Genomic DNA, 15,962 nt, shown 5'->3' on the forward strand with positions numbered 1-15,962 from the left:
GATTGGAAATATTTCAATAATTTGACAAGATTTTACGGAATTTTCAAAAGTTTCAACGAATTCAAGTATTTTAGACTATCGTAAAAGATTCTAAAGAATTTTGGAAATTTTAATAATTTGAAGGGATTTTAAAGATTTTGAGGTATATTACAACATTCGAAGGAATTTTCAAAAGTTTCAAAGTATTTGAAATATTCTAGGCCATTGTCAAAGATTGCAATGAATTTTTAATAGATTTCAATCATTTGAGAGGATTTTAAATATTTCAAGTTATTGTAAAAAAATGGATTGTAAACATTTTCCAGGAATTTTTACGGAATTTTTTTAAGTTTCAAAGAATTAAAGTAATTTAGACTTTTGTAAAAGAGTTTAAAGAATTTTTGAAATTTCATTAATTTGAAGGGGTTCTAAAGGATTTCAAAGATTTTAAGGTATATTTAAAAAATTCTAAGTAATTTTGAAAATTTGCCAAGGATTCTAAATATTCTAGGTTATTGACAAAGATTTCAAGGAGTTTTTAATATATTTCAATTATTTGAGAAGATTTTTAAGATTTTGCGGTATTTTGAAAAGTTCCAAGGATTTTTCATAAATTACAAATAATTTCAAAAGTTTAAAAGAATTGAAGTATTTTAGACTATTATAAAAGATTCTAAAGAATTTAAAAGATTTATTGTATATTTAAAAATTCTAAGTAGCTTTCAAAAGTTTCAAAGGTTTTGAAATATTCTGGGTTATTGTCAAAGATTCCAAGGGATTTTTAATAGATTTCAATCATTTTAATATATTCTAAAGGATTTTAAAGATTTGAAGGTATATTAAAAAATTCCAAGTTATTTGAAAAGTTTCAAAGGATTAAAGTATTTTCGACTATTAAAAAAGATCCTAAAGAATGTATGAAATTTTAATAGTTTGAAGGGATTCTCAAGAATTTTAAAGATTTTAAGGTATATTTAAAAATACTAAGTAGCTTTCAAAAGTTTCAAAGGTTTTGAAATATTCTGATTTCTTGCCAAAGATTGCAAGGAATTTTCAATGGATTTCAATAATTTGAGAAGTTTTGAAATTATGTATGGTATTTTTAAAAGTTTCAAATTTCAAGCTGTTGTACAAGAAGTATTTTGTAAACATTCCCCAGGAATGTTTAATAGATTTCAATAATTTGAAAAGATTCTACGGAATTTTCAAAAGTTTTAAAGGTTTTGAAATATTCTGGGCTATTGTAAAAGATTCCAAGGAATTTTTAATATATTTCTATAGTTTGAAAATATTTTAAAGATTTTGCGATATTTTTAAAAGTTCCAAGGAATTTTGATAAATTACAAATAATTTCAAAAGATTTGAAATATTTCAAGCTGTTGTAAAAGAAATTTATTGTAAACATTTCCCAAGAATTTTGAATAGATTTCAATAATTTGAAAAGATTTTAACAGTTTTAAGCTTTCTTTAAAAATCCCAAGGAATTTTCAAAAGTTTCAAAGAATTGAAGTATTTTAGATTATTGTAAAAGATTCTAAAAAATTAATTTAATTTTAGTCATTTGAAGGGATTCTAAAGAATTTTAAGGATTTTAAGGTATATATAAAAATGCTAAGTAGCTTTGAAAAGTTTCAAAGATTTTGAATTTTCTGGGCTATTGTCAAAGATTCCAAGGGATTTTAAATAGATATCAATAATTTTAATATATTCTAAACGATTGTAAAGATTTGAAAGTATATTTAAAAATCCCAAGTAATTCTAAAAAGTTTCCAAGGATTTTAGGTATTCTAGGTTTTTGTCAAAGATTCAAAGGAATTTTTAATAATTTGAGAGGATTTGAAAAGTTGTGCATTTTTTTAAGTTCCAAGGAATTTCAAAAATTTCAAAGAATTATTTTCGACTATCGTAAAAGATTCTTAAGAATTTTTGAAATTTTAATCATTTGAACGTACTTTAAAGAATTTAAAAGATTTTAAGACATATAAAAATTCTACATTATTTTCAAAAGTTTCAAAGGATTTGAAATATACTGACTATTGTCAAAGATTCCAAAGAATTTTTATAGATTTCAATAATTTGAGAGGATTTTAAATATTTCGCGGCATTTTTAAAAGTTCCAAGGAATTTTCATAAATCACAAATAATATTATAGGATTTAAAATATTTTAAGTTTTTCTCAAAGAAGTATTTTTTAAACATTTCAGTTGAATTTGTAATAGATTTCAATATTTTAAAAAATATTATCAAATTTTTATGGTATTTTAACAAATTTAAAGGAATTTTTAAACGTTTTACAGAGTTTGCAGCATCTATGACTATTGTAAAAGATTCCAAAGAATTTTTTAAATTTTAACAGTTTCAATGTACTCTAAAGAATTTTAAAGATTTTAAGACATTTACAAATTCTACGTTATTTTCAAAACTTTCAAAGGATTTGAAATATTCTGGCTATTGTTAAAGATTCCAAGAAGTTTCAAATATATTTCAATAATTTAAAAGGATTTAAAAGATTATACCGTATTTTTATAAGTTCCAAGGAATTTTTATAAGTTTCAAATAATTTCAAAGGAGTTAAAATATTTTAAGCTGTTGTAAAAGTAATCTATTGTTAATATTTCCTAGGAATTTTTAATGGATAAGTATTTCAGATTATTGCTAAAGATTCTAAAGAATTTTTGAAATTTTAATAATTTTAAGGGATTCTAAAATTTTTTTAAAGATTTTAAGGTATATATAAAAATTTTACATTATTTTCAAAAGTTTCAAAGGATTTGAAATATTGAAGGCTATTACCAAAGATTACAAGTAATCTTAAATAGTTTTCAATAATTTGAGAGGATTTTACGCATTTTTTAAAAGTCCCAAGACATTTTTATAAGTTTCAAATAATTTCAAAGTATTTGAAATATTTCAGGCTATTTAAAAGTTTAATTTTTGTTTTTCAATTATGCTATCATTTAGCTTACAATGCGTAATTCAAAATTTTTTGACTTTAAAAATTTATCATTTAAAATTTTTATTTTTAAGCTTACATTTTTAATTTAAAGAATTTTTAAATGCTTTCTTAAAGACTTGAAAAAATAAAAAATAAAAGCATTTGGCTTTTACTTTATAACTTTAAGTAATAAAAAGTGAACAAAGACGATTTTAAACCAGTTCAAAATTTAAGAATATTCAGATTTTAACGTTAAAACTTAAACGGTTTCAATTTGAAAGTCTTAGTCATTAAACAAATCTGAACGTGTGACTGAAAGTTTATAGGCTTTTTTCAACTTAAAAATAACTTCATAATAATATATTCTTGTTTAAGACAAGTAAATTGAAACCAAATATTTAAAAGTGAAGAATCTTTAACTGAATTGTTTGACATAGAAAATCTGGAATCGTTAAAATTTCGAAGAGCCTTTAAACTTTGAACTTTATAATGTTAAATGTTGTATTTGAAAAATGCTTAATTCGTAAGTGAAATTTTTATATTTTGATGTATAATTTACAAATTAACAATTGTAAAAAAAATTTTTGAGTAATTTTAAGAGATATTTAGGAGCTTTAAAAAGATAAAAAATTATCATGCAAATTTTAGAAAGTTTTCTTAAAATCTTCTAGAATCTTTTTTGAAAAAAATTTTTTTTTTAAATCTTTGAAAAAGTTTTTAAATATTCTCTTAAAATAAATTTCAAAATGAAAATTTATTTTTTAATTTTCCTAGGAATCTTAAGAAAATGTTTTTATTTTTTTGAAGCCTTTCAGAATTCTTGAAAAGAATCTAATTTTTTGTTTAAAATCTGCGAAAATCTACATTTTATTTTATATTAGGCTATCATTTGAAGTTTTACATTAAGTTTGAATCTTCAAAACTTCTACATATCTCTTAAAATTGCTCAAATTTCTCCTACAAATAATAAATGTTCAATTGTTATTTATACATCTAAATTGTAAAGAAATTTTCTAAAATTTGCAGGATTTTCTGAAAATTGTAAACAAAATTCAATTAATTTTGCCAGATATTCAGAAGTTGTGAAAAAAATGTCCAAAATAATTTTAAATTTAAAACCAATTTAAAACAACTTCTAGATTTTGAAATAAAAGTTTTGAAGCTTTCCAAGGATGTTTAAACTATATAAAAAGAAAATAATTGAATTTCTAATTTACGAAGTGTTTAGTTAACATTTTTTCAATTTTTCAATATTTGATGTTTCTAGCTTAAAATTCCTTAAATTATATAATTTTGAAAATTTCAAAAGTTCATTGATTGATTTTTTAATTTAGAGCATTGAAAATGATAACGTTAATTTATATATTTTTATATTGAAAAATGTTAGTACCTTCAATTTTCTACGCGTAAATTATTGAGCATTTGAATACAATATTTTTTAATCAAAAACTTTTAAATTTTCATTTTTAAAAGTTCAAAATTTAACAGTTTCACTTTGAGTGCTTTCATTTAAAGCTCAGTTTTTATTACCTCAAGTGGAAAATTTTGTAGCTTTAGTGTTCCATTTTTTAAATTTCATTGACCGTGAAAAATGTTTGCGAACCGGGAAATGACCGGAAATTTATTTTGTCGATTAAAACGGCCAACCTGCAAATGTATGCCTACAATATGCATGTAATTTTTAGGTTCCTGGTGAGGGAGAACACAAAATCATGGATTACATTAGGTATATGAAAGCTCAGCCGGATCATGATCCTAATACACGACATTGTTTATACGGTCTTGATGCCGATCTTATTATGTTAGGCTTATGTACACACGAACCTCATTTTTCCTTATTGCGAGAAGAGGTTGTCTTTGGGAAAAAACAAAAGAAAGTGTTAACTCCTGAAGAGAATAATTTTTGTCTTTTACATTTGTCGTTAATGAGAGAGTACCTGGAGCATGAGTTTTCTCCAATCAAGCAAAAACTCCCTTTTGAGTTTGATATTGAAAAAATTATCGACGACTGGGTATTAATGGGGTTCCTCGTAGGTAACGATTTCATTCCGAATCTACCAAATTTGCATATAAATCAAGGAGCACTGCCAATTTTATACAACGTGTATATGGAAGTTCTTCCTACGTTAACTGGTGCGTTGTGGATCACAAATTTTGATCCTAATTTTTAAAATCGGTTGATGAGAAACACCTGATTTACATGAATTTTTTGTTGTCAGGTTATATAAACGAAGCAGGTACATTGAACCTTGAACGTTTTGAAAAATTCATGGAAAGGCTTAGTCTCTTCGATGTGGAACAATTCGGAGAGGCATATGCTGACTTGAAATATTTTGAAGGTAAAACTGGTAGAAGACCTAATGAACTTGAAAGACATAGTTACAAAAATTCTGAGGATTCTTCAGATACGGGATCTTCGCCTACAAAACCAATGAGTAAAGCTTTGGCTTCCTTAATCAAGGCAACTGAAGACTCGGTAAGATTTTAAAAATTTACAGCTTTTTTAAATTAAAATATTACTTTGTCAGGGTTGCTACAGCTCAGGGAATTGTGGAAAGTCAGGGAATTTATAACTGATCAGAGATGTCAAGGGAAACCTTAAGTCGTACAGGCATATAATTTTTTTTTTATTTTGAAAATTCATCTTGTGGTTGATCATTTTATTATTTTATTGAACAACTTATTTTTTCGTTGAAGATTCATCTTTTTGATTTGAAAACTTATCTCTTATCGTAGAAATTTAACCTTTTTTTGTTACAAACGCAACTGTTTGGTTTAAAATTAATCTTTTCTTCTTGTTGAGAATTCAACTATTTTCTTCAAAAATCGTCTTTCTTGAATGAATTTAGCTTTTTTTTTTGGTTCAGAATTAAAATTTTAGTGTTGAAATATCCACTAGTACATTTTTGGTTGAAAATGGAACTGCTTAGTTGAAAGTTGAACTACTTTCTTGTAAATTCATTTTTTTCATCGAAGATTCATAATCTTTGTTAAAAATTCGTTATTTTTTTTAAGCATATTTTTAAACTGAAAATTGATCTGTTTTTATGGATATAAAACTGATTGGTTGTAAATGAAGTTTTTTGTTAATTATTCATATTCTCGGCTTGAAATTTAAACTTCTTTTTATAGATAATTCGTCTTTTCGACATGAAAATTCAACAATTTGGTAGAAAATTTACCCATTTGGTTAAAAAATCATGTATTTGCTTAAAAAATCATCTTTTTATAGAAAATTACTCCTCTTGGTTCTTTAGTTGAAAATTTGACTGTTGTGTTCAAAAATTCGTATTTTTTGGTTGAAAATCAATGTTATTAACTAAAAATTTATCTTTGTTTTGTGAAAATTTGCCTATTTTTGTTAAAAATCCATCATCCTAGTTAAAAAATGATTTCTTTGTTGTAAATTAAACTATTTTGTTGAAAAATCATTTTTTTTAAACTTAAAATGTTTTGATTCAGGATTTAACTAGTTGGTTGACATTTAGTATTTTTGTTTGTTTAATTTAACTGTTCTTTATCGGAAATTAAAATATTTCTGATGGGAATATGAATTGTTACACTTTTTGTTGAATATTCCCTTTTTCAATTAATTGTCTTAACTAAAATACAAATTATTCCCTTCTTGGATAAAAATTTATCTTTTTGAGTTGAGAACGCAACTATTTGTTTTTAAATTCCTGAATTTTGTTGAAAATAAGACTTCTTTGATCGTAATATTAACAACTTGGATAAAAATTATTTTTTATGGTTGCAGATTCATCATTATCGTTTAAAATTTTTTTTTAACTGAAAATGTATCTTTCGTAATTGAAAAGTTATTTATTTTGTTGAATTTTAATCTTTTTTGGTAGAAAATTAACCTTCTTGGTTAAAAATTCATCTTCTTGGTTGATTGTTTAAAAATACATTTTTTAGATTTTTGACATTTTTTGGTTAAGGATCCATCATGTTATTTTAAAATTCATTTTTCAGTTTAAAATTAATTTTTTAAACTGAAAATATATCTATTCCATTCTTAATTAAGAATTGATTTTTAAGTTGAAAATTTGTTTTTATTTTTTGTTGAAGATTCATCATTTTAGCTTAAAAGTAATTTCTTGTTTAAAAGTTAAACAAATTTATTGCAAACTAATGAATGCTGACAAAAATTAAATCAACTTTTATATCAACTATTTGGATAAAAATTAATTTTTTTGGTTGAAGCTTCATCGCTTTAGTTTAAAATTGTTGTTTTTTTTTATGAAAATGTATCTATTTCATTCAAATTTGATGTTTGAATTGATTGGATTCTCATAAAGTCTGATATTTATTCTATTTTTTTGTCGAAATTTTATCTTCTTTAGTTGAAAATTCGTCTCTTTTGGCAGAAATTTAATTTTTTTGGTTTAAAATTGATTTCTTAGGTTGGAAGTTAAATATTTTGTTGAAAATTTGTCTTTTAGTTGAAAATTCATTTTTTGTTTTGTTTTGAAAATTAAGTTTTTGGTTTAAAAATTTATTTATGTATTTTCCGAAATTAACTAGTTTGTTCAAAATGTATATTTTTGGTAGAATTCAAATTATTTTGATTAGAAATTAACATTTTATTATGGAAATAAGAACTATTCCACTGTTTTTGAAAATGCCTTTTTTAGGTTCGGTTTTTAGAAAAAAAATTATCTTTTTGAGTCGAAAACTCAACTATTTGATTGAAAATTCGCCTTTTTTGGTAAAAAGTTAATTTTCTTAGTTATAAATTCATCTTTTTAGTTGAAAAATCGTTTCTTTGTTGGAATATTGAACTTTTTTTAATGTTAACTGTAAATCTAATCATTCCATTTATTGTTGAAAATTGATATTTTTTAGTCGAAAATTTATGTATTTTCTTAAGAAGTCGTCCTTTTTAGTATAAAATGTATCTTCTTGGTTGAAAATTCGTCTTTTTGGTTGAAAAATAACTATTTGTTTAAAAATGAATTTTTTCGTTGAAGATACATAATTTCAGTTTGAAATTAATTTCTTTGGTTAAAAATTAATTTTTTTAACTGGAAATTTATCTATTTAATCTTGTGTTAAAAATTGATCTTTTTAGTTAAAAATCCATGTTTTTTGTTTAAAAAAATCGTCTTGGTAGAAAATTAATCTTCTTGGTTGAAAATTCGTCTTTTCGGTTGAAATTTCAAACATTTGGTTAAAAGTTAATTTTTGTTTTGGTTGAAGAATCACAATTTTATTTTAAAATTCATTTATTTGTTTAAAAGTTAAACGTATTTGTTGAAAATTCATACATGTTGTTAAAAATTAGTTTTTTTAGTGGAAAAATGAACTATTTTATTTCGAATTGATATTTTTTGTGAAGATTCCTCTTTTTAGTTTGAATTTGAACTTAGTTTCAGGATTCAACCAGTTTATTGAAAATCTGTATTTTTTTTTGTTGGATTAATTTAAATATTTTTTTTGGAACTTTAAATATTTTTTGGTGGAAATATGAACTATTACACTTTTTGGTTGAAAATTCCCCTTTTTAAATTAATTTTCTTAACTAAAATATTCATTATTCCATTTTTGGATAAAAATGTATCTTTTTGAGTTGAAGACTTAACGATTTGGTTGAAAATTCGTCGTTTCTGGTAGACAATTAATCTTTGGTTGAAAATTCATCTCCTTGGTTTAAAATGTAACTATTTTCTTGGAAATTCTTTTTTGTTAATTCAAAATTAATTTTTTGCCTTGATATTTATGCTTTTTATTTGAAACGTCATGTATTTTCTTGAAATAAATTTTGAAGAAAGTACACAGAATAAACAGAAAATCAAATAATTAGTAAAAACTTCATCCATTTAACTGAAAATGAAATACTTTAAAGATCTTCAAATCTTCCTAAAATCATCCTACGCAATTTTCAGATGATCCCTTGTAAAATGTTGTGTGACTGTTTTCACTAAAAAAATTCTTTAAGATAAATTTAAAAACAAACATTTTTTTTTAATAAACATTATGGATTTTTTGAGTCTAAGGTTATTTTGTAGCAACCCTGTTTCTCCTTTTGCTTGACAATAATGTAAAATACATAAAAAAATTATTGCAGTTACTAGGCAATTCTGATGAAGACGAAGATCCTCTGGATGTGGATTCAGACGAAGAAATTTATAACCTAGAATTTGTTCAACACAAGCGAGATTATTACATGAATAAAATGGAATACGAAAATGTTGACGAGTAAGTGCATCACACTGTTATTAATCTCGACGATTTAAATACTTACTGCAGGGTGTTCAGCGTCCTTGACAACCTAGAATTCTTCTTGATTTTTTTTAAAACGGATTTTAAATATTTTAAAAAGGTTACAGTACACAAGATGTCTAAGGATTTCAAGAATTTCAAAGTTTTTAAAAGGGGGAGATTGCACCAGATTTCGAAGATTTTAACAGATTTCAATGATTTCAAAGGAACACAAAACGTTTTGCAAAAAAAGATTAAAGAAATATTTCAAAAATATTTCAAATATTTCATAAAGACTTCAAAACATTTCAAAACATTTCATTGCGTTTTTCAGGATTTCAAAGATTTTACACAAATTTTCAAAGATTTCAAACAGATTTCACAAACATTTCAAATATTTAAATGATTTAAAATGAATACAAAATATTTCAAGATTATTTCAAAGATTGTACCAAAATATTAAAAGATTTCATACAAATTTCGTAATGATTTCAAATTCAAAGATTTTAAAAGAATTTAGAAAGATTTCATAAATATTTCAAAAATTACACAAAGATTTTCAAACTTTCAGAAGATTTCAAAGATTTCCAAAAAGGGTATAGTAAGTCAAATTTCAGAACATTTCAAAGATTTCTCATTTTTTTTAGAAGATTTTGAAAGATTTCAAATATTTTAATGTTTCAAAATGAATACAAAAAATTTTAGAAAGATTTCATCGAAATTTCATAGATATGTCAAAAGAATACGAGAATTTCAAATATTTTAAAAAGTGTGCAGTATATCAGATTTCAAAGATTTAAAAATTTTAAAGATTTTAATTAATTTTGAAATTTTAGAATATTCCAAAAGATTTCACAAATATTTCAAAGAAGCCATAAGGATTTCAAGAATTTCAAAGATTTCAAAAAGATTACAGCTTCACGAAACAAAGTTAAAGAAAGATTTCACAAATATTTCAAAGATTTTATAAAGATTTCAGAATATCTCAAAACATTCAAAAAGATTTCAAGGATTTCGAAGATTTTAACAAAATTTTAAAAGATTTCAAACAGATTTCACAAATATTTCAAATATTTTAATTATTTTAAATGAATACAAACGGTTTCACAAGTATTTAAAAGATTTCCGAAAAATTTAATAAGGATTTTAAATAATTTTAAAGATTTAGAACGATTTTCAATTTGTTTAGAATGTTTCAAATATTTTACAAAGATTTCGAACATTCCAAAATATTTCGAAAGATTTCAAGGCTTTCAGAGATTTTACCAAAATACAAATACATATCATGACAAAATATATGACAAATATTTTAAAAGATTGCACAAAGATTTCAAATATTCTAATGATTTTAAATAAATACAGAAAAATGTCATCAAAATTTCTTATAGATGCCAAAAGAATACAAGAATTTTAAATATTTAAAAAAGGGTACAATATGCCCGGTTTCAAAGATTTAAAAAATTTCAAAGATTTTAAATAACTTCAAAATTTTTTAGAATATTTGAAAAGATTTCAAGAATTCAAAAGGTTACAGTAGATCAAAATACAAAACATTCTCAATATTTTAATCTAGTTTACATTTTTTTGTAGAAAATTTCAAAATATTTCACAAAAGTTTTAAATATTCCAGTGAATTCAAATAAAATGCAAGAATTTCAAATTTTTCAGAAGATATCAAAGATTTCAGAACATTGCGAAGGTTTTAAGCAATTTCAAAAGGTCTCAAGAAATTTGAGATTTCAAACAGATTTCAAATATTTTAATTATTTGAAATGAATACAAACGATTTCACAAGTAATTAACAAAATTCCTAAAAATTTAATAAGGATTTTTAATCATTTTAAAGATTATAAACGATTTCAAATTTGTTTAGAATAATTCAAAGATTTTACAAAGATTTTGAACATTCAAAAATATTTTTAAATCTTCAAAGGAGTTCAAAGATTTTACCAAAATACACATACATATAAATATTTGGCAAATATTTCAAAGATTTTATAAAAATTTCATAAAGATTTTAAACGATTTCAAAGTTGTTTAGAAGATTTCAAAAAATGTTACAAAGATTTCAAAGATTTTACAAAGATTTGTAACATTTCATAAAGTTTTTAGAACTTTTTTTGAAGATTTAAAAAGATTTCAATTATTCCAATGATTTTAAATGAATACAGAAAATGTTAGAAAGATTTCATAAAAATTTCATATAGATGCCAAAAGAATACAAGAATTTTAAATATTTAAAGAAGGGTACAGTATGCCAGATTTGAAAGATTTTAAATAACTTCAAAATATTTATAATATTTCAAAAGATTTGAAGAACTCAAAAGATTTCAAAAAGGTTACAGTAGACCAAAATACAAAACATTTCAAAGATATTAAACAAGTTCACATTTTTTTCGAAAATTTAAAAATATTTCACAAAAGTTTTAAATATTTCAGTGAATTCAAATAAAATTCAAGAATTAAAAATTTTTTAGAAGATATCAAAGATTTCAGAACATTTCGAAGGTTTTAAACAATCACAAAAAGTCTCAAGAAATTTGAGATTTGAAACAGATTTAAAATATTTTAATTATTTGAAATGAATACAAACGATTTCACAAGTATTTAAAAAGATTTCCTACAAATTTAATAAGGATTTTAAAAGATTTTAAATTTGTTTCGAATATTTCAAAGATTTTACAAAGATTTCGAACATTCAAAAGTATTTCAAAATCTTTCAAGGATTTCAAAGATTTTTTAAAAATTCATAAAGATATTTAACGATTTCAAATTTATTTAGAAGATTTAAAAAAACGTTACAAAGATTTCAAGGATTTTACAAAGATATCAAACATTTCACAAAATCTTAAAAATATTTTTTTAGAATATTTAAAAAGATGTTACAAATATTTGAATGATTTAAAATAAATACAGAAAATGTTAGAAGATGTCAAACAAATTTCTTATAGATGCCAAGAGAATTTTAAATATTTAAAAAAGGTTACAGTATTCCAGATTTCAAATATTTTAAATAACTTCAAAATTTTTAGAATATTTCAAAAGATTTCAAGAATTCAAAAGATTTCAAAAAGGTTACAGTAGATCAAAATACAAAACATTTCAAAGATTTTAAACGAGTTCACTTTTTTTTGGAAAATTTCAAAATATTTCACAAAAATTTTAAATATTCCAGTGAATTCAAAATGAATTTCAAAAGTGTGAAAGATTTCAATGATTTCAAAGATTTTACCAACATTTTAGAAGATTTTATAAGATTTCACGGAAATCTCAAGATTATTTAGGCCTCTTTTTTATGACTGAATAAATTCTCTTAATTTTAATTGTACCAGAGTTAACAAAATTTCTCTTTAAAAAGTTGATTGTTTTCAAAATTCTGTATCAAATAATCCCAGGCTGAAGCCAGTTTGTCTAGTTTTTAAGTAGATATTGTAAAAATAGTGTAAATTTCGATGTTTTCTTAAATTTTCACTAACTTCCGAAACAATCAACATTTTTAAATGTTCTTGGACTCATTTTGAAACTTTTTTTTTCACCGTATCACAAAAGCTTATGGGTAAGAATCGTAAAAATGTTCTTTTTGAATTGCAAGATCTTGAAGTTGTAACAAAAAAGTTGGAAAAATTGCAACATTATTTTGGTAACAAAAATAATTTTTTAAAATATATGAAACCTGTAATCATGAAGTTTCTATGTAAGTTCCTCAAAATATATATTTATTTAACTTTTATTCTGATTTGCCTACAGATAAGATGTTTTCAAAATTTTCCAACTTTTTTGTTACAACTTCAAGTTCTTGCAATTCGAAAAAAAAATATTTTACATTTTATACTCGTAAGCTGATGTGATACAATGAAAACATAGCTTCAAAATGAGCCCAAGAACATTGAAAAATATTGATTATTCCGGACTGGGCTTATTTTATACAGAATTTCAAAAACAATTAACCTTTTAAAGAGACATTTTTTTAGCTCTGGTATAATTAAAATTAAGAGAATTTATTCAGTCATAAAAAAAGAGTTGTCCTTAAACTTTTACACGGCAGTGTATGTTCGTACAAAATTAAGAATTTGTTTATTTATAATTCAGCTTTCTTTAGAAGTTATTGACCAATAAAAAATTATGAAATGTTTCATCTTCTGCATGTATAACAAACATTTAATTATTCGATGTAAAAGAATGGAGACCTGGAAAAGCTTGATCTCTTGACCTGGAAAAGGTGTAAAATATTTTGAAATTAGTTCCTAGGAATCGCTGGACACCCTCTATTAGAAACTCCCAATTTATAAATTATAGTTAGTAATTGTATTTAAATCTACAATGTAAATTCCAGACAATTTTTACGATCACAAGCTGAAGGTTATGTTCGAGCGATTCAATGGAATCTGCACTATTATTATAATGGTTGCTGCAGCTGGTCATGGTACTATCCACATCATTATGCACCATATATTTCCGATATACGAGACTTTAAAGACTTGAAGTTGGAATTTGATATGGGAGAGCCATTCTTTCCATTTCAACAATTGCTGGCTGTCTTGCCAGCTGCTAGTAAAGCACTCTTGCCAAAGGCGTATCAGAATTTACTGACCCAATCCGAGTCTCCTATTATCGATTACTATCCACTTGACTTCAAAACGGATTTGAATGGAAAAAGACAAGAATGGGAAGCTGTAGTACTGATTCCCTTCATTGACGAAACACAATTAATTAATGGTTAGTGATATCCAATTATCATAAAAAAATAGTCTTCCAGGGTTGCTACAAGACTATTGACACTATCTGACACTTTTTTTTTAGCTATGACGGTATTTTGCTACGATTTCGAAAGAAATTACACTAAAAACACTATTTCTTTACTTTTCCTTAAAAGACATTTTTGAACTTCTTCGCTAATTGGCTACAAATCGTCTCAATGGTTGATTAGGGGCCGTCCAAAGTTCTGAATTTTCAGGCTAAAAAGATGAGTTTTTATCAAAACAGTTTTTATCAAATTTTCAAGAAAATAGTTAAATTTTTAACCAAAATGCTTATTCCTCAACAAATTACATATACTTTCCACAAAGTAGTTGATTTTTTTTTTAATTTTACAAATATTTTTATTAAAAAAAAAACAGTTTAATATAACTAAGAATAACGAGTTTTCAACAAAATCAGGGTGTCTAGTGACCTTGAAAACCTGGAAATCCCCTTTAAATTTTTTTAAACCTTGAAAACCTGGAAATCTCCTTGATTTTTTCACAAAAACCTTGAATTTTAATTATTCTTTTTTTTTGTCTTTTTTCTTTTAAAACATTAATTTTATCTAAATGCGAAAAGTAATTTTAATCTTTTAGCCTGTTATGAAAGAATCATTTCATTTAGAAACATTCTTGCTGCTGAAATTTTTTTTATTCGTTAAGATATAATTTATCTTTTGTTTATTACAGAATAAATAAAGATATTTCAAGGCACTTTTTTTGAGGTGTTTAACTTAGAAATAATAAAAATTATTAGTAGTTTAAAATTTCGATGTTAATTCAGTTTCAAAATTAGAATAAGTCATGGCCATACAACGGATTTTTCGAGGGGTTGACCACTCGGTTTTTGCGATTTAAAGGATTTCAAAGATTTTAAAAGGGGTAAACTACACCAGATTTTAACGATTTCAAAAGGTTTTAAAACATTTAAGAAGATTTCAAAATATTGCAAATATTTTAATGAATTTAACGAATACAAAAGATTTTCTAAACAAAGATTGAAGAAAGATTTTATAAACATTTCAAAATATTTTACAAAGATTTTAAGGATTTTAAACATTAAAAAAAAGTCGTGTACACTAGATTAAAAAGTTTTCGCAAAAATTTCCCAAAGATTTCGAACATTTCACAAAGATTTTAAAACTTACAAAGGAGTTTAAATATTTAAAAAAGGATATATTAAACCACATTTCTAAGATTTCAAAAGATTTTAAACAATTTCAAAATTGTTTGGAAGATATCAAAAGATTTCACTAAGATTCGTAATAATTTAAATAATTCCAACGAATTGACATTTCATAAAAAATTCATAAAGACTTCAAAACAATACGAGAATTTCAAAGATTTAAAACTTTTTGACAAGGTTTCAAACGATTACAAAAGATTTCTCAAATATTTTAAAGAATTCTTAAGTATTTCCAAACATTTAACAAGAATTTTAAAGATTCCAACAAGGGAATCTGGTACAAATATTTCAAATATTCCTGTGATTTCAAACGAATACAAAAGACTTATTCACAATTTCTTTAAAGAATTCATGAGGATTTCAAAAGAATTACAAATATTTCAAGAATTGCAAATTATTTCAAAGATTTTAATCGGTTTCAAATTGATTCAACACATTTAAGAAGATTTCAAGCGACTATAATGATTTTAAACAAACAGAAAAAATTAAAGAAAGAGTTCACAATGATTCCAAGAATTTTAAAGATTTTACAAAAGTTTTTAAAAATGCCAAACATTTCTCGAAGATTTCATCGAAATTTCTAGCTTTTACTAAGGTTTGCAATACTTCACAAAGATTTCAAAAGATTTCAATGATTTCAAAGACTCTAAAAAGATTTAAAAATATTCCTAAATATTTCACAAGGACGAATTATGTTCGCAAAAAATTAAGAATTTGTTTATTTACGATTCGGCACTCTTTAGAAATTTGTGGCGAATAGAAAATGAAATGGCTCAATTTTTACATGTATGACAAACGTTTATTTCATTATTTGATATAAAAAAACGGAGACCTTGAGAATTTTGATTTCTTGACCTGGAATACCTCGAAAAGACCTTGAATTTTGTTCCTAAAAATCGATAGACACGCTGCAAAATGC

The 15,962-nt window shown here is 23.9% G+C and overlaps 1 protein-coding gene across 2 annotated transcripts in view; it reads left to right on the forward strand.

Moving 5' to 3' along the window:
• Positions 1–15,962, forward strand: part of LOC117175959 (5'-3' exoribonuclease 1) — a 67,548-nt gene that overhangs the window by 7,798 nt on the left and 43,788 nt on the right. For both annotated transcript variants that reach the window (XM_033365838.1, XM_033365837.1), the window contains exons 3-6: positions 4,600–5,047; positions 5,134–5,390; positions 8,985–9,115; positions 13,452–13,834. In XM_033365838.1, the coding sequence (XP_033221729.1) occupies positions 4,600–5,047; positions 5,134–5,390; positions 8,985–9,115; positions 13,452–13,834 (1,219 nt within the window). The remainder of the gene's footprint in view (positions 1–4,599; positions 5,048–5,133; positions 5,391–8,984; positions 9,116–13,451; positions 13,835–15,962) is intronic.

This window comes from Belonocnema kinseyi, chromosome 7 (genome assembly GCF_010883055.1).
Source record: "Belonocnema kinseyi isolate 2016_QV_RU_SX_M_011 chromosome 7, B_treatae_v1, whole genome shotgun sequence".
Lineage (NCBI taxonomy): Eukaryota > Metazoa > Arthropoda > Insecta > Hymenoptera > Cynipidae > Belonocnema > Belonocnema kinseyi.